Below are 27,896 nucleotides of genomic sequence, written 5' to 3'. Positions count from 1 at the left end.
ACTTTGCATAGTCCTCCACTGACATAAGTGAGAATGCGTAAAACTACATGTAAATATTATATTTTTATATTATATAATTAAGGTCGGAGGACTTACACTTACAGTATAATTGTCATAAATGGACAGTATCTGGAAACATATCTGATGACATTTTACAAAGTATCTGTCAGCAACACACACGGGAACACTCAGGTGTGGCAAATCACAACAGGCTTGATTCAACAGAGGGGCAGAGGATAAGGACAGCGGGATATTTAACAGAGGGGGCAAGGTAAGCATCAACAGTTTAGTAATACAGGCAATGGAGCTGACTGAGTCCTTTCTTTGTCTTTCAGATGGTGAGAGAGCAAAGGGATTGCAGGAGAACACAGACAGTAACAGAGGTAGGTAAATGGAGCCAGGTAAGAGTGAGGAGTAGCAACCTTCAGACCAGACAATGTGAGAGTGCCAAGTGCTGGGTTATAAAGACCCACTGATGACGCTGATGGCAGACAGGTGCGGTATTTGGGAAGCGTGAGCAGGTTTAAGCTAGGGAGGATTCTGGGAAATGTAGCCCGCAGAGGTGACTGGTCTTGTGACGGGCAGGAAGACAAACTGGAGAGCTTGTGACAGTATCATCCTAAAATCCTCTTGTCTGATTCTGAAATACTGTCATAGCATGTAGCTTCTACACAGAAAAATTAAAAACAGATCACCATAACTTGTTTTCAACAATTTTTTTAATCATATGCTCAGGTTGTTGAGACATGGCCAAAACAATTTGGGGGTTTATTAAAATTTAAGATGATGAATTGGAAATAAGTCTGAACATTATAAAGGAGAAAAAATATAAAATTAAAACATCTTCATCCAAGCTGAACTACGAGGGGACATACATCAGTTCTGCAGCTTCATTGACAGTGGAAGGAGTATTCAGTCTCTGATTGATCACCTGAAGAAAAATGAAGATGTTAACATTCATACAACAATGGAAAAATGTACATGGAATCAATCTGAATAAACAATCAATATCTCACATGATAAAAACTTCAGCACTGACATATAAAATCTTACTTGTTTGGTAGTAATCATACACTTTGACAACAGCTGGCTTGAGATTCTTTACTGGAAGAACCTGTTTCATTTGTATCTGATAATTCATTGGAATATTTTTGGGGATCTGCAGGAGGAAATAAACTCATCAGTCATGGACATTAAGAATAAAATGTTTATAAATCAGCTTATATGACACTGATTCTTGAAACATGGGACAAAACAATTGTTACTGGTATTAGGTTTAAAAAATGAAAATATTTTCAATTGTAAATGTTATGAGGGATTAACAATAGAATGTAATTAACACAATCATCCCCTTCAATTAAATTTGATCATTATTATATCAAATCTATAGCCAGATTCCGACGGTAATAATTTCTCAGGGGGATGTAAGTGATTTTCACCATATACAGGGGGTAGTTGGTGATTTAATTGCTGTCCGAATCCAGGACGTTGGTGTTTTTCTCTCACCACCCCCGTAAAAATCCCCGGCCGAATTACCTACTGTTTTTTGACAAACACCAATGTCGTGTGGTAATTTAATAGCCATCCGAATCCACATCTCTGAGTTTACGAGAAGAAATCGATTCAAAATTCAGCGTCCGAAGCGCATTCAGGAGGTGGTCCGAAGCGCACTTCAGGAGGTGGTCTGGGCCGCATTCCATTCCTCGAATGCGTTTCGGAGGGCATTTACACCTGGTCTTTTCACGATCGGATAGCTATCCGATCAGAACACACGCATGAAGTGACCAGGTGTAAGCAGCCCCGGAGTGACCAGGTGTAAACAGGCCCTGTCACCTCCGTTAGATGAATATTTTGATAATATTTGATTATGATACTTTATATTTGTTGAGGAATCGTTGGTCACATAAAAATGTAATCTGTCTTTTAAAATGAGAATGTGTTTTGAAATGTTAAAAACATCTTGATTGCAAAATAAGGCAAGGTAAAAAGCACATTTTGATTTAAAAAAAAAAGTCAGGAGAATCAAAGCATAGGTCAGTAGCTTAGTACATGTAAGAAGCAATAACTTTTATTTCTTCCAATATTGCACCCTGTTTTTCCCAGTTCTCAAAAATCAGTGATGACATAAAATTATGTGTTGCTGTTCTCTCACCTCTTTTAAATATACAATGACATGATCATCTTTAGCATCAACCCGCTCCACAAGTGATGCAAACATTCCAGAAGAAGTTCCAAGCTGTGTGGAAAAAGTGCTTGTTATTCTCAAATTACTGACCTCTAGAAATTGTACAAGTTTGTGATGAAACACTCAGATGCACCATTGATGTATCAGCTGTGAATCCAGATAAGAGTTTAATATCCACAATGACCATGTTAGTGCTTTCCTGTAGACCATCATATCTGGGGGGGAAAAAGCAAATGGAAAGAAATGGTTCTTAAATGCCTCATACAGTAACAAAATTACAAATTCGTGAAAATTATGGTTTATATATTAGGGCTGCCCCCTAATCGTTAGTCAACTTGACAACCACCCTTGACCAAGTACCACTTATGGTTATACTTTTTTGGTATGTGAATGTTGTTTTAGGTAAATATTATGACACAAGCTTTGTTTGCAAAATAAATAATAGTTTAGCAATTAAATGTTACATCGCAACCATGGAAACATCATGCTGAATGACAGAAGTGCATACATTTATGCCAAATCTCGGCTTTGCATTTTTTGCAATCTGGTCACACTATTTTCCAGTAGTATTTTGAGTTATTCCAGAGATATGAGTTATAGCCTTGAACATTTGTTTTTCTGACCTTTCACAACAAGTGTCATTTGCTTTGGAACACAGGGAGAAGATGTAGATATTAGACAAGAGATAGTCTCTGCCCTGCCACACGTTAAATTAATATCATAAATGTGTGATTAGTTGACTAATAGTTGAAATGACTGGTAGCAAACTAGGAAAATCTTTAGCTGTGGCCAGACTTCAGACTTCAGTTGATATAGTGTTGTCAAACGATTAATCGTATCCAAAATAAAAGTTTTTGTTTACATAATGTGTGTATACTGTGTATATTTATTATTTATATATAAATACAAACACATGCATGTACAGTATCTCACAGAAGCGAGTACACCCCTCACATTTTTGTAAATATCTTATATCTTTTCATGTGACAACTGAAGAAATGACACTTTGCTACAATGCAAAGTAGTGAGTGTACAACTTGTATAACAGTGTAAATTTGCTGTCCCCTCAAAATAACTCAACACACAGCCATTAATGTCTAAACCGCTAGCCACAAAAGTGAGTACACCCCTAAGTGAAAATGTCCAAATTGGGCCCAAAGTGTCAATATTTTGTGTGGTCACCATTATTTTCCACCACTGCCTTAACTCACTCGGGCATGGAGTTCACCAGAGCTTCACAGGTTGCCACTGGAGTCCTCTTCCACTCCTCCATGACGACATCACGGAGCTGGTGGATGTTAGAGACCTTGTGCTCCTCCATCTTCCATTTGAGGATGCCCCACAGATGCTCAATAGGGTTTAGGTCTGGAGACATGCTTGGCCAGTCCATCACCTTTACCCCCAGCTTCTTTAGCAAGGCAGTGGTCATCTTGGAGGTGTGTTTGTGGTCATTATCATGTTGAAATACTGCCCTGCGGCCCAGTCTCTGCTTCAGTATGTCACAGTACGTGTTGGCATTCATGGTTCCCTCAATGAACTGTAGCTCTCCAGTGCCAGCAGCACTCATGCAGCCCCAGACAATGACACTCCCACCACCATGCTTGACTGTAGGCAAGACACACTTGTCTTTGTACTCCTCACCTGGTTGCCGCCATATACGCTTGACACCATTTGAACCAAATAAGTTTATCTTGGTCTCATCAGACCACAGGACATGGTTCCAGTAATCCATGTCTTCAGCAAACTGTTTGCGGGCTTCATCTTTAGAAGAGGCTTCCTTCTGGGAATTTGATGCAGTGTGCGGCGTATGGTCTGAGCACTGACAGGCTGACCCCCCACGCCTTCAACCTCTGCAGCAATGCTGGCAGCACTCATGCGTCTATTTCCCAAACACGACCTCTGGATATGACGCTGAGCACGTGCACTCAACTTCTTTGGTCGACCGTGGCGAGGCCTGTTCTGAGTGGTACCTGTCCTGTTAAACCGCTGTATGGTCTTGGCCACTGTGCTGCAGCTCAGTTTCAGAGTCTTGGCAATCTTCTTATAGCCTAAGCCATCTTTATGCAGAGCAACAATTCTTTTTTTCAGATCCTCAAAGAGTTCTTTCCCATGAGGTGCCATGTTGAACTTCCAGTGACCAGTATTGAGAGAGTGAGAGCGATAACACCAAATTGAACACACCTGCTCCCCATTCACACCTGAGACCTTGTAGCACGAACGAGTCACATGACACCGGGGAGAGAAAATGGCTAATTGGGCCCAATTTGGACATTTTCACTTAGGGGTGTACTCACTTTTGTGGCCAGCGGTTTAGACCTTAATGGCTGTGTGTTGAGTTATTTTGAGGGACAGCAAATTTACACTGTTATACAAGCTGTACACTCACTACTTTACATTGTAGCAAAGTGGCATTTCGTCAGTGTTGTCACGTGAAAAGATAAAATAAAATATTTACAAAAATGTGAGGGGTGTACTCACTTCTGTGAAATACTGTACATATATTACGTAAACAAAAACGTTTATTTTGGGTGCGATTAATTGTTTGACAGCATATATATATATATATATATATATATATATATATATATATATATATATATATATATATAATTATCGTTAGCGGCTATTTGCACTAAGTGTAAATAGCAATAGATGCTATTTATACTATGTTAAAATAGCAAGATTTTCTGCTATTCATACTACTAATTGCAAATAGTGGCAATTATCTGCACCTCAGTATTACAGTAAATTATAAAACCATACGCAATAATAATGTATTGAGTGTAAATAATAGTTTTAATTAAAATTAGGCTATTAAATGGATGCCACCTTAATGGGACAATAAAGCCCTCCCTACACCTAACCTAACCCTACCCGATACGTTTTTAAATTTTTGATTATTTCCTTCATTTTTATTGAAAATATATGAATTGAAAAGGGAGAAAAAAAGTTTGGCAAAAGGCAAGTTCGAACTCGGATCGATCGTGTCAAAGCACACGCCTTACCATCTACGCCACTGAAATTGATGTTGAATGAGTGCCTTTTTGCAGTGTTGACTATCCCAATCACACATTGGTGGGCAGAGTTAGTGTAAATAGCCTTGTGTTCTTACTTGACAGTGAAGCTCAAGATGAAATTTTGTCCCAATATGTTGCAATCTCCCTCAATCTTAGCATCAATGCTCAATGTTTTAGCTTCAGTAGGAGTCGGAATGTTGTAGAACTGAGCCACCTGAGAGAGTCAACACAAACAAACAAAAATAAATAAATAAATGAATCCTATCATAGCAGAACAGTTGCAAAATTCTAAGAGGGGAAAGACAGAAAGTGAGTGAAGCTGAACGCGCTACAGACCTGCACAGACACACAGGTTGAGCCCTTCACTTCAATGCTGTATTTGGCTGGAACGTTCTGCAGCTGCTTCTCCTGGTACAGTAACCTGTTGTCCTGATTGACATCAAAATGGTGAGTGTCTTCTGCTGACTGTACAGTCACTGTGCTGGAGCCGTCAGAGCTGAACACTTTGGTGGCGTACAAAGACAAAGCCTGAAGAGCCACCACTGTGTCCTGAGAAATAAATGTGTTCAGTATTGTGACTTTCACCCATTATTCAGCAATCATGTGTTTGATTTGAGTAGTTTGGGTCACCTGTGTGGAGGAGAATCCTCCATAGGCATTCTGCTGCTTCACAAGCCAGCTGACAATCCTGCTAGCAAAGCCCAGATCAGCTGTAGTGAGTGAATCTGCAGTGAGAGCAGCTAGCAGCACATATGAGCTGATCTCCACTGCCAGAGAATCAGAGTCATCAGCAGATGCAGACTGAGACCAGTGGAGACGAGACCCTTTAGGACACATGGACAAAAGAGACACCAGTAACTCAGTAAAAGTTATAAAAGACAACAGAAATTAATCAGAAACAAATCTTTTACCCTCTGAAATGGCAACATCCTCCAGTTTCTTGAAAAGCTTCTGTCGAGTGTCCGTGTCTTTAGCCAGACTGAAAGTGTAGGCGAGCAGAGCAGTGGTGTAAGTGTTTTTAACATCCTCAGTGACGGACCTCAAGCATGACAAACCTTTAGTGACGACAGGATCCTGAGACAAAAACAGAGAAACAGCTGCTGTGAGCGTCATTTTTCTGTGAGTTTATACTGTGTTTCCTGAAGATGAACTTACTGTTACTGGAGTTTCCAGTTCAAGCAGTGATGCAGTAATGTAGGCAGTCATGGTCACATTATCATTCACTCCACCCTCGAATAGAAGAGAAATAGAGGTAAATAAAGTAACACACTCAAAACTATTAGAGGTTCATCTAGACAATGTTGATGTTAAAATTAAAGCCTAAATATTTTTTAGACAGACAGACTGACAGACCTTCATTCTGTTGTTGAACAGTCTTCCCTGTTGGATGAAACAGCCGTCTGAATCCCGTCTGCTTATTAACCATTCCTTTGCACTCTGAATAATTTGTGGATCAATAAATATGTATTTCTGTGCTTTGCCAAAAGACCTCAGGACAAAGGCAGTCAACCTGGTGTTTGAAAGATTTATTTATAAAAAATGTCATCAGATGTTTCGATTATATATATATATATATATATATATATATATGTTGTTGTAGATTACTAACAAAACTCACTTAACAAAACAGTGAAAAAATATTTACCATGTATTCCCATCACCATAACCAAATGTGCTGTATGCACCATCAAAATGCTTGTAGTTCAGCTGTCTCTGGTATCCTGTTTAGCGTGATAATAGTTCACTTTAACAGTTTGTTTGGGGTGATCCAATGTGTCTGACTATTCAGCTTAATCGAATGACATTCAGGTGTGTTAAAAAATAAAAAAAATATTTTATCATTCTCAGTATTTTCTTGATATAATTGATTTCTCTCACCGCTCTTAAGGAAGCCTGTGGCTCTTTCTCGGATGGCTGAGGTGAGCTGCTCCGTGTTTTCCAGATACTGCAGAATATAAATATTGGGAGAAAGAACAGCCATGTTTTGTTCTCCACAGCCATACGGCATCCGTAATAATCCATGAAGATTGCTCAGTGCACGACCCAATATATCACCTACAAGCCAAACACAAGTGAAACTCACTACAATTTAGAATCAAAACACAATCTCCTCATTTCTGCTTGTATATGTAAATATTACCAATGACTGAAACAGAGGATCTGGCTGATCCCTCTATCACATCTTTAGGAAGAGTCAGATTCACTTCCTCTGAAATACTGTCACCTATGAACCAGAGAGACAGAAACATATCAGTGATCAGCAGAGAAACACTATAAACTTAACATTCTAATGCCATCTGTGAAGTCCCATTAATAATAACAAATCACAGGCAGAAATGATTGTGATTAGAACACTTTGTAAAAAAGAAGACAAAATAGCCACAATTTAAAAAAAATAATAAACAATTGGCACGACTTCAGAACTAGTTTGACAAATTTCAGCTCTCTATTAAAATGTCACATACATATGAGCATATTTTGGTATATGGATTGTGTTTAGAATATAACGGGCTAATTAGTCTTTACAAAACATCAAAATTTTTTGAGAATCTTTTAGTTGAAATCTTTCTTGGTCCCCTAAAAACTAAACAGAAGCCAAAGAATCCCAGCATTATCAGTGCTTAAGCCCCAAAATAATTGCATACAAACCCTTTGGACACAGTAACCAGCTGTAGGTCTCTGTCTTCTCAGTTCCTTCAGCCTGCAGCATAAAACAACATCAACACAACATATTGACATAAGCAGCATTAGGATCATGGATAAATGACGTCTGAGAGCCATTTGACCTGCACAAGCAGACTTCGTGTGACTGTGTCAATGCGTCCTCTCTCTGGCACGCTCACAATCTCATTATCACACACAGTCTGGGATGACTCTGCCTCTGCACTGACTGTAATATTCAAGACTCCTACAACACAAGACATGTACATGAAGATACAACAGACACAAACACTGAGAAACAATGATTCATACTGAAAAAACTCACCAAGAACAGAAGGAGTGAGGATCCATTTAAAGGTTTTTCTTTCATTAGCACACAGACAGGATGAATACTGATCATCAGAGGAGGCTTTGAGAGTGTAGTCTGAGGAAGGAGCTGGAGTCACTTTAACCTGTCAGTCAAACACACATGATTAGTGGCATATTTGATACGACTGCATAAGACTGGGTCTGAAGTCTCACCATGATGCACTTGGACAGATAATTGAAGACAGTGGCCTTCAGCTCAAAGATCTCCCCACGGATGATGGAGTAAGGCAGAGAGAGCTCCAGGAAGAAGGGCTGGAAAACTGTCAGCTGAGCAGGAGGAGCCAGACCCAGACCTTTGGAGGACAGACAGAAGGCCTCCGTGTCCCAAGAGGTGATGGTGTCAGGAACCGTGACAGGAATCTGAGCTGATCCAGAGTCCCTGGTTTGGAATTACAACAACAGTCCTACTTGTTTCTGATCTACCATTAAGCATCCATTTTTTCCTGTTACATTCAGCACAGAAAAAAAAACTCAGAATCTGTCATTTTTTTGTCATCTGGACTTGAGGGAATATCATGTATTAAAGTTATGTTTCAAAATTTTGATGTCCAAAGTACTGATTATGTTTCACAGACCCCACTTCAGCAAGTTCCCAGATCCATGTTTCTGGAAAAACTGTCCGAATTGTCACTGCAGGAGAATCTCTGCTAGATGTAGCAAAATCAGCATCTGCCAGTGAAGACATCCTTAATACTTGCACTGGAGCATGTTGCCGATACATCACTGGAAAGAAATATATTTAAAGAAGTAAATGCGGAAATATGTACTGTATGTGAACAGGACAGGACATCAAAATAGCAAAGTGCATATACTGCTGTAAGTAAAAGAGCAAATGGAAAACAGATCTTCATGATACAGATTTATTTCAGCGCTGTGGAGTTTATTTAATTTAAATTATTTTAGTTTACTAACTGTAGTTTTAATATTTTAGAGATGTTAAAGGGATAATTCACCCAAAAATTAAAATTCTGTCATCATTTACTCACCTGCAAGTAGTTCCAAACCTGTATGAATGTCTTTGTTGTGCCGAACACAAAGGAAGATATTCTGAAGAATGTGGGAAACAGAGCTGTTCTGGGACACTATTGACTTCCATTGTATTTTTTTTTCCTACTATGGAAGTCAATGGTGCCCCAAAACAAACTTACAAACTTACTTCAAAATATCTTCCTTTGTGTTCGATAGAACAAAGAAATTCATACAAGTTTGGAACTACTTGAGGGTGAGTAAATGATGACAGAATTTAAATTTTTGGGTGAACTGTTCCTTTAATGCATTAACTTTAATTTTAGTTTACAGAAAGCATGCTTCATTTAGATTTGTTAATCAATAATTATGATTAAAAAACAAAAGTTATTTCATATGTAAAAACAACCCCAGAAAAATGTTTGCCTTTTCCTTCTACATTGCTCTAGTTGTGGATATGAATTTCCCAACTTTATTGAACAAATTGAACATATTTCATGTTTGAAATATATTTTAAAGGGGTCTTATTATGCTCTTTTACCAAGTCTTTATTTTGTTTTGGGGGTGTACTAGAACATTCTCTCATGCTTGGTGGCATTATTTTTCACATAATTTAGATTATTACAATACCTTTCTCCCCAGTCTGGCACAAATGGCTCAATTAGTTCCAGGTTTGATGAAGGCCCGCTTTCACCAAATGTGTTGTAATTGGTTAGCTGTCCCGGTGCGTTGTGATTGGCGAATGGCGTTTCAGTAGGCTACTGCCCTGCCCCTTGCTAAAACAGCAATTTCATCTATATTTCTATATCAATATAGAGGAAAGCGCAGAACCTTTGCACGCACAGATATTGCAAGACATATTAAAGTGGTAACGTTATTGTTGTTTTCTTTGGCCAAATGACGTTTTAGATTGGATGTCAACAACAGCTTAAACATAACTGCATTGACTGCACAGATAAGTGCAACGGTGATATGTATTATGTTTATTATTCTTCAATTCTACCATTATAACATGAATCGCAGTGAAACTGTTATACAATTGAATTTACTTATACCATAGTCCCACAGAGTTAGACTATTTGTGGCGGCAAATATATATGCAAATTAATTATCTGCCAGCGGGAGGCGCTGTTGGAGCGGTAGAAAGCGGTAACGCTGTACACAAAGCAAAGCTCCTCTCACAAACGCTGTTTATCAGACATTACATACAAGATGAAATGAAAATGACATCCAAAATTTTCTGAAGACAGTCGGTTTCCTTCAGAAATACAGTGATATAAAAACACCAGCCCCGGGTTTTGATTTTGAAACGTGCAGTGCTCAACCAAGCATTCTCCCCACCCTCCAACTATTTGAATTTCCGTAGGCGGGATTTATTTTAATGATATTCTAATGGGCCGCTTTGTGATATCACAAATACAGGAAAACAACTTCGAAACGAGCCATTCGTTGTAGTTCTTGAAAGGGGATTTTTAAAAAATCAAATATCTCCCTTTGGAGTGGATTTTGAGATTTTTAACTTTGTAGATCTTTTTATCCCAAACATACACACTACACACTGACTAAAATTCAAAAAGTGAAAAAGCATAATATAGGACCCCTTTAAAACTAACACCTACATATTTAAAAATGACAGTGTGGATTATAAAGATACCACGTACCCATACCACTGTATCTGTGATAAGTCAAGCCTTTGTATGACAGACACTGAGGGACTCGGACAGCCAAATTTGTAGCCATCTTCAATCCCACTCTCTGTAAAACGGCAACAAAACGGCACATTTAATTGTCAGAACAATCAGGTTGGCTTTCTTGTGCAATTACTTGCATTTATGCATGTACAGAATTTACCCAATTCATATCTCCCAATCATTATCTATTGTACTGTCATATAATCCACCTACGTTTAAGGATTCATAGGCTTTGTCTGTCGACAGAGCTCGGCGGGGTCTCACATGCAGACATTCCTGCTGATCTTCAACAGTGTAAGGATAACCTGACACTGATTGCACTGGCAGCAGTTTGAAGATCTGTGATGAGACCACATTCATATTAATGTTTATTCTCCTGAGATCTGGATGTCATCTTAACTACTGATAGGTACAGATATCTAAGGATAGTCTGTTCTCGCTTGATTCATCCTGTAGATTTCCAGACTAAAAATACAGGTAATCAATACAAATCTTAAAGTATTTACACCTTGTCAGTATTTAGACGTTTTCCTGACTCCAGGATCAGGACGCTCTGATCTACAGCACTGAGGCCGCACAATGAACCAGGATGAGCTGAGAGCTGGAGAGTGTTTTTCTCACCAGGAACTGCTTTAGCGGGAGAAAACTTTAGAGAAACCTATAATGACAGTAAATATTATTTATTTTAGGACTGAGCCAGAAATACAGTTTCAAGAGGCTTATTTCTAAAGATACAATACATACCTTGTTACTGAAACACTTTTCAATGTCAAATTTTGTGCTACCAGCTGCAACATTTTCACTTGGCAGAACACAGTATGTCAGAATCTGCACTGCAGGAGCCATATCTGCACCAACAGACAGTTTGAACGACACTGTGCCACTTGCTGCTCCATTAGAAGACTTCACTTCAACCTTCTCATATCCATGATGAACGATTACTCCTCTGGACAAGACCTGAAACAGACAGGTGACACTCCAATGACAAACTGACCAGTGCTGCCCCTTTTCACTGTAATACTGCTAACAAACAATGAATTCATCACTGTAAGAATGTACATAATGCACATGTTCTCACCATATAGACAATGTCAGTTTTAAAATCTTCAACAGTCTCTCCAATAAAATAATACTTGATGGTCACGGTAAACTCAGCATCACACTTTAATGGTTGCTCAATATTCTCTATAATCAGTTCGCTTAATGTTGGCGTGTATGGAGTGGCGGGCCGGAAAAGCTGAACTGTTTTTCTATCCGTAGAGAAGTAAGGTGTTTTGTGACTTTGATAACGATGCCCTGGAGACACACTTGCCTGAAAAACAAAGAAACTAAAATTACTCAAGCAACTGAACCCTTCAGTGAACAAAAAAGAAAACTAGGTAAATAATGTGATCATACCATCAGATTAATATCTTTTTCAGGAAGACTAGACGTATTAAGAGCGAAGCTAGCCAGTCCATCGCTATCTGTAGTGAGATTTAGGAGCAGTTTTGAGGACCAAATTTCACCCTCCAAAAGATAAACCACTTTGTTTTGAATTGGTGCATCTTTGAAATTTGAAAGTTTGATCTGTTGAAAATAAGATTTTGAAGGAATAAATGATAGAATAATTATGTACATATTAATGTTGTTAAACTGAGATAAACTCATTTTAGACTTACTTTTCCTTCTATAACTGATCCATGTTCATATGTTTTGGGCAGGTCAGAAAGTGTGACTTTTCCAATTTCATAAGTGAGAGATATAGTTTCAGATTTTGTCATGGTGATCTCTGTAAATGGTAAAAACATATATATATATATATATATAAAAAGAAAAATAAATGTGGGTAACAGGGATCTGACCAAATCCAACAGCTCACCTGTTCCTTCTTCTGTAACCACTGCTTCAACATGAAGAGAATTCTGCAGACTAGACTTTAGTGTGGAGTTCAAAAAGACTGATGCATCTATGGTATGGATGGCACAGCCTGTCTGTTTTATCTAATTATAGTAAATTAACACAAACGTTAACTAAAGAGTGGTTTACTTGGATAAATGGAAGAAATATATTATGTACCGTTACTTGTATTGAATTTCAACTCGCATACCTCAGTGGTTTCCTCTAAACATACTGGATTTCTATCAGGGGTTTGAAGGTGGTAGATAATATTACGGCACACTTTTACCCATGATTTACCAGGTACAGGTTGCCCGTAAGTGTATCTGTGAAAAAGGAACAAGCAACAGATATACAGCCCAGGGTTGAGTTAACAAAATAATAAATTAGGATGGGATTTCCAGTAGGTAACTGATTCCAGAGTTAAAAAATAAATACAATGCTAAAAATAGCAAAAAAAAAAAACACTGCTCTCTCTTTTGTACCAAAGTTTGATAAATTGTTAATTCTTGGTGATTTTAATGTACATGTGTGTTGCACAACAGACCCTTTAGCTAAAGATTTTATGATGTTGATAAATGCCTTTGATTTAGATCATCATGTAAATGTTCCTACCCATCAGGGTGGTCATACTCTTGATCTTGTGCTATCATATGGAATTTCTCTCTATGATCTGGAGATAGTGGATAATGGGTTTTCTGATCATAAATGTGTTATGTTTTCTATTCCTATATCAACAAACTCTTTGCAACTCAAAAAGCAGGTCCGTAAATCACGATTAATTAACTCTGCTACTAATATAGTTTTTTCATCAGCTTTTTGTGATACTATGCAAGCTTTGGATGCAAACAAGTGTGAATTAAGTACAGAGGAGCTTTTGTCTGAGTTTAATTCTACATGTGTGAATGTCTTAAATATAGTGGCTCCTGTAAAGACCTTAAACCCTAAACCAAGAGTTGACCCATGGATTAATGACAACATACGCTCCCTGAGGCAGTCTTGCAGAAGAGCAGAGCGTAGATGGAGGAAAGATAAGCTCCAGGTCTTTTTTGAAATATTGAGGGATTCATTGTTAAAATATCAAAACGCCTTGAGAGCAGCTAGATCAAGTTATTTTACTAAACTTATCACTAAAAATTATCATAGACCAAGAACTCTTTTTACTGTTTTTAACGCTGTTTCAATCCATGTGTTTATGAGTATTCTGCTGCATCAAAGACTCTGTGTGATGATTTTCTCACATTTTTTGTGAATAAGATCAGTGACATTAGATTGGGGATTTCTTGTTCCTCTTTTGATCCTTCTTTCTCTATAGCTTGTAAAGCGGAGTTCCAGTAATTTGAACCTATTTCTCTCTCCCATCTTCAAGAAATAGTGGGTCAATTAAAACCGTCAGCTCCTCAATGGATGCCATCCCTCCGTTTCTTTTGAAACAATGATGATGAGATGAGATGAGATGAGAGTTGCTGAAATCGCGTTTGGTCTCGTACTGTATCGTGTATCTTGTCAGTGTGTGCACTTGCTTGGCCATTTGTAGTTGATAAACAGGAAAGTGGGTTCAAGCGCCAGCAGAAGGCAGTGTAATGAAGTGGTCTTTAAGAGAAGCAGTCTATCAGCAGAAGTTTAAAATCAGCTCGTAAGTGTATTTACTTGTCTCAGTGTTTAGCGCATTTGCCGTTGCTAGGAAACGCTTATTTTGTTTACTAGGATGAGAGTTGCTGAAATCGCGTTTGGTCTCGTACTGTATCGTGTATCTTGTCAGTGTGTGCACTTGCTTGGCCATTTGTAGTTGATAAACAGGAAAGTGGGTTCAAGCGCCAGCAGAAGGCAGTGTAATGAAGTGGTCTTTAAGAGAAGCAGTCTATCAGCGAAAGTTTAAAATCAGCTCGTAAGTGTATTTACTTGTCTCAGTGTTTAGCGCATTTGCCGTTGCTAGGAAACGCTTATTTTGTTTACTAGGATGAGAGTTGCTGAAATCGCGTTTGGTCTCGTACTGTATCGTGTATCTTGTCAGTGTGTGCACTTGCTTGGCCATTTGTAGTTGATAAACAGGAAAGTGGGTTCAAGCGCCAGCAGAAGGCAGTGTAATGAAGTGGTCTTTAAGAGAAGCAGTCTATCAGCGGAAGTTTAAAATCAGCTCGTAAGTGTATTTACTTGTCTCAGTGTTTAGCGCATTTGCCGTTGCTAGGAAACGCTTATTTTGTTTACTAGGATGAGAGTTGCTGAAATCGCGTTTGGTCTCGTACTGTATCGTGTATCTTGTCAGTGTGTGCACTTGCTTGGCCATTTGTAGTTGATAAACAGGAAAGTGGGTTCAAGCGCCAGCAGAAGGCAGTGTAATGAAGTGGTCTTTAAGAGAAGCAGTCTATCAGCGGAAGTTTAAAATCAGCTCGTAAGTGTATTTACTTGTCTCAGTGTTTAGCGCATTTGCCGTTGCTAGGAAACGCTTATTTTGTTTACTAGGATGAGAGTTGCTGAAATCGCGTTTGGTCTCGTACTGTATCGTGTATCTTGTCAGTGTGTGCACTTGCTTGGCCATTTGTAGTTGATAAACAGGAAAGTGGGTTCAAGCGCCAGCAGAAGGCAGTGTAATGAAGTGGTCTTTAAGAGAAGCAGTCTATCAGCGGAAGTTTAAAATCAGCTCGTAAGTGTATTTACTTGTCTCAGTGTTTAGCGCATTTGCCGTTGCTAGGAAACGCTTATTTTGTTTACTAGGATGAGAGTTGCTGAAATCGCGTTTGGTCTCGTACTGTATCGTGTATCTTGTCAGTGTGTGCACTTGCTTGGCCATTTGTAGTTGATAAACAGGAAAGTGGGTTCAAGCGCCAGCAGAAGGCAGTGTAATGAAGTGGTCTTTAAGAGAAGCAGTCTATCAGCGGAAGTTTAAAATCAGCTCGTAAGTGTATTTACTTGTCTCAGTGTTTAGCGCATTTGCCGTTGCTAGGAAACGCTTATTTTGTTTACTAGGATGAGAGTTGCTGAAATCGCGTTTGGTCTCGTACTGTATCGTGTATCTTGTCAGTGTGTGCACTTGCTTGGCCATTTGTAGTTGATAAACAGGAAAGTGGGTCCAGCTGAATTGAAATGATCATTTGTTGGTTTGGTATAATAAAGGTTATTATACCGCGGCAGCGGTCGCGGCAGTCGTCGTGTGAAGCCCTCTTAGTGTGAAGACCAAAGAGTGTAAAGACCATCGACTCTACCGTGCGACTCCACCGGGCAGGGACACCGGCAAGGGATAGTAGTAGCTTTTTATTTAATTTTTTCATTGATATGTTTATTATTGAAATGTTGTTGTTATATGCATGTGTTAATTTTATTTAATTTCTTTATTTTCTTAAATATGTGGGTAGATAGTATTTATAGAGTTGTAACTTTTTAGTTTTAGTTACTTTTTCTTATTTGTAAGTCGCTTTGGACAAAAGCGTCTGCTAAATGACAAAAGTAAAAAAGTAAAGAGTGTAAAGACCATCGACTCTACCGTGCGACTCCACCGGGCAGGGACACCGGCAAGGGATAGTAGTAGCTTTTTATTTAATTTTTTCATTGATATGTTTATTATTGAAATGTTGTTGTTATATGCATGTGTTAATTTTATTTAATTTCTTTATTTTCTTAAATATGTGGGTAGATAGTATTTATAGAGTTGTAACTTTTTAGTTTTAGTTACTTTTTCTTATTTGTAAGTCGCTTTGGACAAAAGCGTCTGCTAAATGACAAAAGTAAAAAAGTAAAGAGTGTAAAGACCATCGACTCTACCGTGCGACTCCACCGGGCAGGGACACCGGCAAGGGATAGTAGTAGCTTTTTATTTAATTTTTTCATTGATATGTTTATTATTGAAATGTTGTTGTTATATGCATGTGTTAATTTTATTTAATTTCTTTATTTTCTTAAATATGTGGGTAGATAGTATTTATAGAGTTGTAACTTTTTAGTTTTAGTTACTTTTTCTTATTTGTAAGTCGCTTTGGACAAAAGCGTCTGCTAAATGACAAAAGTAAGTAAAGTAAGTAACAAGCTTTTAACGCAGTGGGGCCCTATATTTTAAACATAATAAATCGATGTCTGGGAACATGTACGTACCGGAAGCTTTAAAACATGCTATAATTCGGCCGTTAGTAAAGAAACCAAACTTAGACTTAAATATTTTGGCGAATTTTAGACCTGTTTCTAATTTGCCTTTTATTTCAAAGATTTTAGAGAAGACAGTGTTGCAACAATTGCAGAGGTTTCTGGAGAAAAATAAGGTATTCGAGCTTTTTCAGTCAGGTTTTAAAAAATATAATTCAACAGAGACTGCACTCCTAAAGGTTCTAAACGATGTGTTAATATCTGCCGATTCTGGGGTTTGCACCGTACTTATGTTGCTAGATCTGAGTGCGGCTTTTGATACGGTTGATCATACTATACTACTCGCTCGTTTGGAGCATAGTGTTGGTATCAAAGGAGCTGCCCTTGAATGGTTTAGATCGTATCTTTCAAACAGGAAGTTCAATGTTAATATTGGGGAATATTCGTCAGAGGTTGCTGTTCTATCTTGTGGTGTTCCACAGGGATCTATTTTAGCTCCCATTTTATTCTCGTTATATATGCTTCCATTAGGGTCTATTTTCAGAAAATATGAGTTGTCGTTCCACTGCTATGCGAGCGACACTCAAGTATATTTTCCCTTAAAACCTAATACAGGACCTAATACTGACGGATGGGAAACACTTAGGGCTTGCCTATCTGACGTGAAAGCTTGGCTATCTTTAAATTTTCTCAATTTTAACGAGAATAAAACTGAAATCATAGTTTTTGGCAAATCTGATTCTCCTAGTCAAATAACCCTAGGAAATTCAACACTTTCTGTAAAGCCTTGGGTAAAGAACTTAGGTTTTGTGTTTGATGACGGTTTAAAATTTGACAGGCAGATAAACTCAGTGGTCAAATCCTGCTTTTTTCAGCTTCGGCTCTTAGCTAAAGTAAAATCTATATTATCTTTTAATAACTTTGAAAAAAGAATTCATGCTGTTTTAACATCTAGGCTAGACTATTGCAATTCACTGTATTACGGGAGTAGCCGGTCAGCTTTATCCCGGTAACAGATGGTACAAAATGCCGCGGCAAGACTTCTGACATGTACTAAAAAACTGGACCATATTACTCCAGTGCTACGCTCTTTGCACTGGCTGCCTGTACGACACCGCATTGATTTTAAAATTCTACTCTTAGTTTTTAAATCTTTAAATGGTTTGGCACCTCCGTACCTTTCGGATTTACTGTCAGAACATCGTCCAGTTGTGTCTCTCCGGTCGTCTAATCAGCAATTGCTACGTATTCCAGTATCAAAGCTGAAAAGTAGGGTTGACCGTGCTTTCTCAGTAGCGGCTCCCAGATTGTGGAATGCACTACCCTCCAGTATTAGATTTGCTCCATCTATATCTGTTTTTAAATCTAGATTGAAAACGTATTTGTTTGAACTGGCATATGGTCAATGATGAAATGTAGTGCACTGTGTTTATTTGTGTTTATTTGTTTTTAAATTGTTTTTATGATTTATTATTTGAGATTTTTATTATCTTTCCGTATTGGTGTAAAGCACTCTGGTCAACTGTTGTTGTGTTTAGTTGTGCTATAGAAATAAAATTGACATTGACATTGACATTAATGCAGGAAATAAAGTAAACCACTCACTTTCCGCAAACTTCAATTAACAGTTCTTCTTCATCAACACTCACTTTATTGGGTCTTTTTACAGTAACTTCATACTTTGGCAAAACTAGAAGTCAGAAGGTAGAAATTAGACTTTTAGTAGTCAAATTAGAAATTAATCTACGAAGAGTAGATTACTGATTACTGAAATTCATCCCATGAAAAATTTCAAATGGTTTGTTTTTGACTTACCATATTTTTTCACCTCAAAATCATGTGAGATCATCCTGTCACCAATATAAGTCTTCAAGCTGTACACACCTTGACGGGCTTCTGGGTTTAATTCATAAGAACGCTGCAAAATCCACCTTGTCGAGGAAACGTTTGTCCATTGACCAATCCTGTTACCCTGACTGTCCTATTTAGACACAGTTCAGATATTTAGTTACAGTCCGCTATACATGTCCTGAGTCCTGACCATTAACAAATGACTGAAAATACAATAACTGCAAATATAACAGAATTTCTACAGTGTTAATATTTAAAAGATGTGCTTATTATGACTGTACAGAAGGAATTTTTGTGTTCTTACCTCAAGCACAACAGAACCATACTGCAAAAGAACAAATAATAATTAAATAATTTAGGATAAGGATATTAAAATAATTAAAAGCTAAAAATGTGTTGTTTTTAATAATATATTCAGAATGCAAAAGACAATGAGGGAGATAAAAATCCAAGACGAAACGCATCAGACCTGCTGATCAAGCGGTGCAAAGTTTGTATCCATGGTAACAACTCTAAAGTTCACTGTGAAAACAGAAATGTGTTTTATAACCTCTGCTTTTAACGTCTAAATCTCTTATGTAGTCTGACAGTCAATAGCATAAAATAAATCAGAACTATTTAACAAAATATACCTACTTACTGAGAAGAATTAAATTTAAGAGTGCATGCGCCTAAACTAAAGTAAACTAAATTAATGTAATATCAAAGACAACGACGTGAATGAAACTGCAAAGTCTTCTTACATTTTAAATGAAGAATTCAGTGGAGGGAACCAGGGTTACATTAAGCAACCCGAGCCATTCTCACTCTTGTAACTAACCAAATGTAGGCTATGTGTGAACGTAACCATATTAAGGATTCAAATATACAGTAGTATAACTGTATTCTGCTGCAGTGTGAACGCACATTTGAGACAAATCTGTGGCTGTTTTTTGCCATCATTTTACAAAAATATTTGAACAGTTTGCCCCAATTGACCTGTTAGAATCAGGAATTCCAGACAGCCATGAAGGGTTTATCACAGATACACAGTATCTCTAGATAACGTATAAAAATAGTCATGTAGTTACTGGTTTATATCATACGTTTTTTGTAATTACAGTATTTAGGCTGAATTTTGGTTTGGATGTGAAGGGATTTCTCAATAACACACAGTACATGGCCATTGTTATGCTAAAGCCTTTAGCAACCCTTCATCCTTATCTACTTTCCGACTTATCTGCTCCTCTTTTCTGTTTACAAACCCTTTGAACTGTTTACTTATAATTACCATCTGCTTGTTTTTGCAACAGTATTCATTATTGGCCTATGCTTCTACATCAGTTCATTGCATGATGATAGCATGCTTTACTTGAAACATTCACAGCTCACCGGTTTGTCCTGGAATATAGATGGGTTTATCAGTCTGGATAAAGGTCAGAGGATGGTAAGGTTTGAACATGACTTTTCTCTCTTCAGTCATCTTAAAAGACTCTCCTTGAAGTTCTACCTTCATTTTCTGCACTGATTCTGCTTCTACCAGAGGAGCCTGATGAGAAGAAATATCATATATATTCACAACCTCTGCAAACATGTAATCTCCAAAAACTAGATGCATTACGATGATCCAAACATATTTATTATAATGTGCTGATGACAAACCTTGAAGTTAAAGCAGAGGTGAAACTCTTCCTCAGCTTTCTCCTGTAGCAGTAAAGTGCTCTGGTTACCATTAACCAGATAAATGTTCATGACAAGGCTTTCATTGGGCTTGAGAAGACTTGCACACAGTTTGGCCTCAGATCCTGACTCAATCACTGCAGGAAATGTCACCATGAAATATCTATTTAAAAAAGATAATTATCATACAATAGTGCCCAAGTCATTAGATATGCATGTTTCTTATGCTTTAAGTTGCCTTTCACACAGCAAACATTTATCTTGCAACACAGATCAGTTAAATAAATACAGGAGAAATCACAGTACAATGATTAATGGTATACTAATCATTTTTCACATCTAGAAAACAAAACATTTCTAGTTGTCCCAGAAAAGCACAGTGGCATCAAAAATGCCAGTTTTTCATTTAAAGTTAAAGTTTTTACAGTTAAAAACCCATAAAACTTTAAATATTTAAAATAAAAGTTAAATGAAGAATATTTAAGAATCTGCACTATTTAAAGTTAATTATTATTATTAGTCAAAGGGGCACAAAATACTCATGTCAGTTCACACAATGGAAAAGCAAAAAAAAAAGCAAAATAGATTTATCATTATTGTTAAAGATTTCGAACTGGAAATTTGATTACAAAAATTCTGAAGATTTTGCTATTTAAAAAAGAATAACTTCCGCAGAAATCATTAAAAACTTACGGTCCTGATGTTTGTCCATTGACACAGACAAGAAGGAAAAAGAACAGAAGGAGCCCTTTCCAACAGCAGCTAACGTTCAGATCCATGATGACGAGTGATCATGTCATTAACTGGAACATCTCTTATAAAGGCAGTCTCATGCTAAAGGAGGTCCTTCGAAAACAGTTGTATTGATCATCTGATTAATGATTCAACCATGTAGGCAATGCATTTTGAAAAACTTGTGCTAATGTGCATTGGTTGGTTAATTTGTGATGATGAGTTTGATCAAGACCAAGCATCTAAATATAACAAGCAGGTTCAGTTCAGGTGAAGATATAAAGAAACCTTACTCTTGCACAAAATAGACATAAAATAAACATTCAGTTTTTATGAATCTTCCTCACAATGTAATTGAGTTGAACAACTTAAAAATGTTGCATTTTGGAATGCCCAAGCATGTAATCAATCTAAATAGTCATTTTATTTGCAGTGAAAAGAGAAGTTGAAGAGTTCAATTCTTAGTAAATAATGTGCAGGCACTCAACTGAAATCTTTAAAGTACAAAGTATGCACTGTTGCCAAGTCTCATGAGAAAAATAAACAACCACAGCTTCAGAAACAAGCCCCAAACAAACCCAATATTATTTGACTGTTTATTATCATCAGTGTTATTTATCACCAATAAATGAGCCTGCAACATATAAAACTGAAATCACTCATTTAATTGAAAAGCAAAAACTAAAGTTTGGAAAACCTAACATGCAAAACTGTGATGCACATGTGATCTGAAAACATAATCCTACTCTTATCTTCATCTACATCAAGGGGTCTCCAAACTCGATCCTGCAGGGCCAGTGTCTCGCAGAGTTTAGCTCCAACCCTAATTAAACACACCTGAACCAGCTAATCAAGGTCTTACTAGGCATGCTAGAAACTTCCTTTGTGTTGAGTCAAGTTGGAGCAAAACTCTGTAAACACCAGCCCTCCAGGGCCGAGACCCTTGAGCTACATAGAAAAGCACAGCTAATGACCTTTAACTGTGTGTAAACAAATAGTGGGCTACAACAACTGATAATTACCATACAGAGGTACATCCACCCACTCAAACTGAGGGGGAGAGTAACTGTAAGTTACTGTTCTGTGTATGTTGCGCTCATTCAGTTTTTTAAATATTTAAAACAGTAACATCAGTAAATGACTCTTTTTTGTTTTTTTTTCAACAACAACAACTCTCTCTCTATCTTCAGTTTTTATTTTCAGGGGTAGAAATGGATAAACAGCTTGAATATTCAATCTCCTCGGGCGGTCTGTAATTAAACGCCCCTTTCCACTGATTGGTCAAGCATTGGTGCTGTCATCACATTTTTTTTTAGTTCTGCAACAGAATAATAGTCCTCCGCTGCTACAGTTAAAGCGTTTCACGAGTTCACACATATGTAGTGTCTGCATAAGCTCATTGATGGTTCATTACACTTGGTTTTAAGAGACCCTTTTAGCCTTTTGACATCTGCATATAAATTACTGACCTGGCCTCACCATTTACATTTATATGGGTGCTAAATTGCCAATGGTTTTTCCCCAGTATCAAAAAGACGCTAGCAGGTCACCTCGCTGGTCTCCCTATCAAACTTCAAACACATTCCGAAAAGGAGTGAATGTTTCATACAGTTTTTACTATGTTTTGAAGGAAAACTGCACCAACTCTCGAGACCGGCAATACAAATGCAAATGGACCATAAACGGAGACAAAGAAAGTTTCTCCCGCTAAAAATTCATGCCTCTGATTGGCCACTCCACCCAAAAATTGGGTGCGGCTACAAATTTTAAATCAGACTAATCGATGCTCAAAACTCTTCTTCTTGAGACGGACACCCTCCCAAACTCTCCTCTTGAGTTAACCTTCTGGTAGTTTTAAGCCCCTTTCACACAGAGATTCCGGAAAATACACGGGTAATGTGTTCCGGCAATTGTTCCCGGATTAGATTTTGGTTCATTCACACTGCCAGTGATTTTCCGCAAACATTTTCCACATACAACCCGTAAAGATCCCGTAAAGACATGTGACATTTCATGTGACGTGTATAATGCGCTGCGCACCATTTCACTAAACTGGTGAACAAAAAAAAAAAAAAACTAAACTGGCGATTTCAGCTTCAGCGCGGATACTGAGGAGCTCCGATCGCTGCTTCATTCCAGTTTACACATTTTTCGTTGTGTGAACTTTGATCTGCCTTCAAAACACCCGGTAAAAGAGTCGCATGATAACACCTTTACTGCATTGATCCGGCATTGTTCACACAGCGCTCTTTCCGGGACTGAACCCGGGACTGAACTGTCGCCAACCCGGGATTGATCCCGGAATCAATCCCGGGACATGGTTGCGTTCACACAGAAGGCACTCCAGCAATTTTCCGGAACCTCCTTTTCAGACCATTCTATAGTGATTACTTCTGTTTATATCAATTCTATAAGAAACAAGAGTGCGTATTGGCATTTTAATTGTGCACTTGTTGAAGATTTTAATTTTAAGAGTTGTTTTAGATTTTTTTGGGCAAAATGGAAATTGCGAAAGGAAAATTTCAGTTCATTGAAACAATGGTGGGATGGTGGAAAGATTCAAATTGAACTGTTTTGTAATCAATATGCTTTCAATGTAACCAAGGACACTGTTGGGTACATTAAAAATTTGGAAGTTGATATTGTGGAGCTTCAGAATTTCTGTGACTCTACAGGAGATCAAGATCATGTTAAATCATTGAAAAAAAAAAAAAAACAGTTTTGGCTGATCTATTAGGAGTCAGAGCACAAGGGGCTTTGGTGAGATCAAGATTTCAGAATTTTTTTATTTTTATTTTTTGGCCTGGAAAAGAAAAATGGCCAGTGTCGATGAATTCATTGTTTTAAAATCTATTGATGGGGAAGAACTCACGAAAATATCTGATATACGCAGAAGAGCAGTTAATTTTTATGAAGAGCTCTATGCAAGTGACCATAATAATTCCGAAAATAATTCTGGCACAAAAATTTTATAAATTTCCTCAGGTGCCTAAAGAATCTTTTGAAGAATTGATGAAACCTTTGTCAAAAGAGGAGTTGTATATTTCATTACAAAGTTTAAAAAAATGGCAAGGCAGCAGGAATTAATGGTCTTCCTGTTGATTTTTATAAGGCCTATTGGGAGTTCTTGGGTGATGATTTGCTTGAAGTTCTGAATGAAAGTTTGAATGGAGGACAGCTGCCACAGAGTTGCAAAAGGGCAGTTTTAACCCTGCTCCCCAAAAAAGGTGATTTGAAAGAAATCAAAAATTGGAGACCAGTAGCATTAATCTTATTCAAAACGTTGGCTAATCGATTAAAAAAAGTGATTGGAATGATAATACATATAGATCAGTCATATTGTATACTCAAAAGATCAATTGTTGATAATATTTCACTGATCAGAGATGTTTTAGAGGTTTCAAGGATTTTTGGATTAAAAGTTGGTCTGATTTCATTAGACCAGGAAAAAGCTTTTGATCGTGTGGAACACTGTTATTTGTGGGATACTTTTAAAGCTTTTGGTTTTCCTCCTGGTTTTATAGATATGATAAAGGTCCTTTATGAGGACATTGAAAGCATATTGAAGATCAATGGTGGCTTGAGTTCTTTTAAGGTTGAAAGAGGAATAAGACAGGGATGTTCAATGTCTGGAATGTTCTATTCAATTGCTTTGGAACCATTTTTAAATCAAATAAGAGAGAGTATTTGTGGTTTTAAATATGATAGTAGGTATATGCCAGTGAAGTTGTCAGCTTATGCTGATGATATAGTGGTTTTAATTAATGACCAAGAAGATGTTAATAGGTTAATAAAAATTGTTGAGGATTTTGGCAAAATCTCCTCTTCAAAGATTAATTGGTCAAAGAGTTCAGCTATGCTAGTAGGTAATTGGCAAGCTGAAAAACCAACTTTACCTGGTGGAATGTTCTGGACGGGGGGGGGGGGGTTAAATATTTTGGGGTGTTTTTAGGAGATAAAGTGACAATGGGGAAAAATTGGGAAAATGTTTTGGAAAAAGTACAAGGTAGATTGGCAAGGTGGAGATGGCTTTTAACAAAAATGTCATTTAGGGGATAATCCTTGTAATCAATAATTTAGTGGCATCCATATTATGGCATTGTTTATCAGTGTTAGAACCCCCAATGGGCCTGTTAGAAAAGATTCAAACATCTATTGTTAATTTTTTCAGGGACAAATTACATTGGCTTCCTAAAAGTGTGTTGTATCTTCCTTTAGAGGAGGGAGGACAAGGTCTAATACATCTTGAAAGCCGGAAAGCAGCTTTTAGACTGCAATTTGTTCAATTATTGTATCAGAATTTGTCTTGGAATAATGTTGCTTTTAAACTTTTAAGTGTGGTTGGAAAGCTGGGATTAAGTAAGGAAGTGTTTTGGACAGACTGTAAGAGAATTGATTGGAAAGTAATTTCTTTTTTTATGAAGGAGTTCGGAAATCTTGGTGTTTGATGAAAATAACAAGGTCTACTGATGGAGAATCTTTACATTGGTTATTATTAGAACCATTGATTAATGGGTCTCGTTTGAATTTATCTTGTGAGATACCATTATGGTTTGAACAAAAAATGAAAAATGCAAAGATTATAACAATGAAGGATTTGGTGGAAGTGGCTGGAAGGGATTTAAGTAATATTGTTGCATTGACTCATAAACTTGGACTTCGTTCTGAACAAATAGTTGGACAGATGTTGGAAAAATTTCGAAGTTCCTTATCTGAAGAAGAATGGATGCTTATATATGATTATTCAGTAGTACAACAAAGACCAGAAGCCGAGGACAATTTTCCAGCAATGATGATTTCTCCGGATTTACCAGATAGGGAAATGAACTGTCCTTTAACAGTATCAAATCATTTGAAGGACAGAAATATTAAGTTTACTTGTGGAAAATATTTTTATAAAGTGTGTGTAAAGGTGTTGAATAAAAAACAGTTGGTAAATCGTTCTGATAATCCATGGCGAAGTCATCTATGTGTTGCTTCTAATTTTAAACCAATGTGGGGTACGTTATACAAGCCACCATTGACAAAATATATTATTTGCAATTGAGGATTTTGCATGGCATTGTTGCAGTTAATGCATTTATTTATATTTTGAATCCCCAGGTAATAGATAGTTGTACTTTTTGTGGGCAGAGAGAAACTATTTTTCATTGTTTTAGTCATTGTCAAAGGTTACAGTCTCTGTTTGATGTGCTGACAATGATTTTTGATGATTTTAATGAAATGTTCAGTATACCTGTATTTATTTATGGTTTTAAGGAATCTAAAATGAAGAAAAGAATGGGGCGTTTGCTGAATTTTATTATAGGTCAAGCAAAGATGTCTATCAATTTAAGTCGAAAACAGAAAATTGATTTTGGAAATGATTGTAACATAGTGAAGGTTTTTAAAGGACTTGTTAAAACAAGAATTAAACATGATTTTTCTTTTTATTGTTGTATGAAAAATCTACTGGATTTTGAAACGATTTAAGTACTTGAGTTAAGAATAATACTTTAATATTTGGTGAGATTATAAAATGAGATAATATGTGAAATAATTTAAATGTATAATAAAGATTTTTAAAAATCAAAATCTCTCTCTCTCTCAGTTTTTCCTTTCCTATTTTTCCAAACTGTAATCCGTAATTCATTTACACATATTTTGCTCTCTCTTTTTGTGGTTCATCATGGCATGTTTTTAAAACTCTGAATCAAATTTTGACCAGTTCTTATAGAAAGCTGCTAGAATTAACAGAGAACTTGAACTCGAAGCTCCCAATGCTGATCTTGAAGAAGCTGCCAAGGAGGCTGAACAAGTCCTTCAAAGGTTCAACCCTTCACAGGTTTTGTTGAACACTTTTAGTAATAACTGATTTGTTTTAATGAACATATCCTTATATTATGTGTTGATCATATCTTTCCTTATAGTCCTTCCTCTCAAATATTTTGTTCACTTTGGTCATTTTTAACACACTGTCTCAACATGTATATATTTCTCTTCGTTTCAGTTGAAAGGGAAGACCAAAGGAAGGCCTGTCACGGATTTGAATTTGGCCATACTGTGCGTTTACGGAGAAGACCAAAAGCTGCAAAGGAAAACACTTCCAATGGTACGCCTGTGTTGGTCTGAGCACCTTGACTATTTGCACAGCATTTGATGTTACTTTAACTTTGGTTTACATACCCCACGGCCCCGTCACGAAGAACCCTTAACAAAGTGTCATGTTGAAGTAGTAGTAATTCATACAATTTATCAAATCAGCAAATTCATATGCTATTGTAAAAGCGTACTCATACAAAATTCTACGACTTTTACTCCTACTGCTGTCATTGGCCTTTGCCTTAACTCTCATGCAGATTGTGCCCATTGTAAGTAGTCAGTGTTTATATCATAAAGTTTATATTAAGTCCATTGTATTCTTTATTAATCTTTACAAATTGGTGCTGTCTCTTCCCGTTCTAACAGTACAATGTAAAAACATGTATGTACACAATAAGTGCATTGTATCAAATGATTAATTTAAATGTAAGTACATAGTAGTTAAGGCCACCTAATAGAAAGGGACCAAATGTTGTGTTTTTTTTATTGTATTTTAGAATTTTAATGCAATAAAACAGAAGAAAACTTCACTTACTTTCCACAAACGTCCATATTCATATCACTATCACCAAAACTTAATTCTTTTGGAGCTTTCATGGTAATTTCAAACTTGGGCAAAACTGGAAATCAATTACAGTGAATCAATTAAAAAGGTTATGAATAAGATTTAATGATGCAAAAACGTTCTGTGATATTGTCACTTACCATACTTCTTCACCTCAAAATAATGTG

The 27,896-nt window shown here is 37.1% G+C and overlaps 1 protein-coding gene across 2 annotated transcripts; it reads right to left on the bottom strand.

Moving 5' to 3' along the window:
- Positions 1 to 529: 529 nt before the first annotated feature.
- On the bottom strand, positions 530 to 27,896 carry LOC306854595 (alpha-2-macroglobulin-like). Of its 2 annotated transcripts, XM_079392746.1 has the most exons (37): positions 27,870 to 27,896; positions 27,700 to 27,784; positions 21,045 to 21,197; positions 20,334 to 20,514; positions 20,064 to 20,220; positions 19,162 to 19,214; positions 18,997 to 19,017; positions 18,657 to 18,822; positions 18,447 to 18,531; positions 12,979 to 13,093; positions 12,751 to 12,871; positions 12,551 to 12,660; positions 12,288 to 12,458; positions 11,968 to 12,201; positions 11,634 to 11,846; positions 11,398 to 11,547; positions 11,103 to 11,228; positions 10,860 to 10,953; positions 8,808 to 8,955; positions 8,386 to 8,611; positions 8,189 to 8,315; positions 7,989 to 8,110; positions 7,852 to 7,903; positions 7,343 to 7,426; positions 7,081 to 7,257; positions 6,848 to 6,923; positions 6,556 to 6,712; positions 6,358 to 6,432; positions 6,114 to 6,276; positions 5,833 to 6,026; positions 5,539 to 5,751; positions 5,298 to 5,416; positions 2,319 to 2,400; positions 2,153 to 2,236; positions 1,054 to 1,159; positions 876 to 931; positions 530 to 667 (listed from the first exon to the last, which is right to left on the bottom strand). In XM_079392746.1, exons 3-36 carry the CDS (start codon positions 21,128 to 21,130, stop codon positions 891 to 893), a joined length of 4,329 nt encoding a protein of 1,442 aa, XP_079248872.1. In that variant the 5' UTR covers positions 21,131 to 21,197; positions 27,700 to 27,784; positions 27,870 to 27,896; the 3' UTR covers positions 530 to 667; positions 876 to 890. The 2 variants fall into 2 exon arrangements, with proteins under 2 accessions (XP_079248872.1, XP_079248871.1); XM_079392745.1 differs by lacking the exon at positions 530 to 667 and having other exon boundaries at positions 702 to 931; positions 27,870 to 27,895.

This window comes from Barbus barbus (genome assembly GCF_936440315.1).
Source record: "Barbus barbus genome assembly, chromosome: 34".
Taxonomy (NCBI): Eukaryota; Metazoa; Chordata; class Actinopteri; order Cypriniformes; family Cyprinidae; genus Barbus; species Barbus barbus.
The sequence above is the reverse complement of the archived record's forward strand: the minus strand, read 5'-3'. Positions and strand labels throughout refer to the sequence as shown.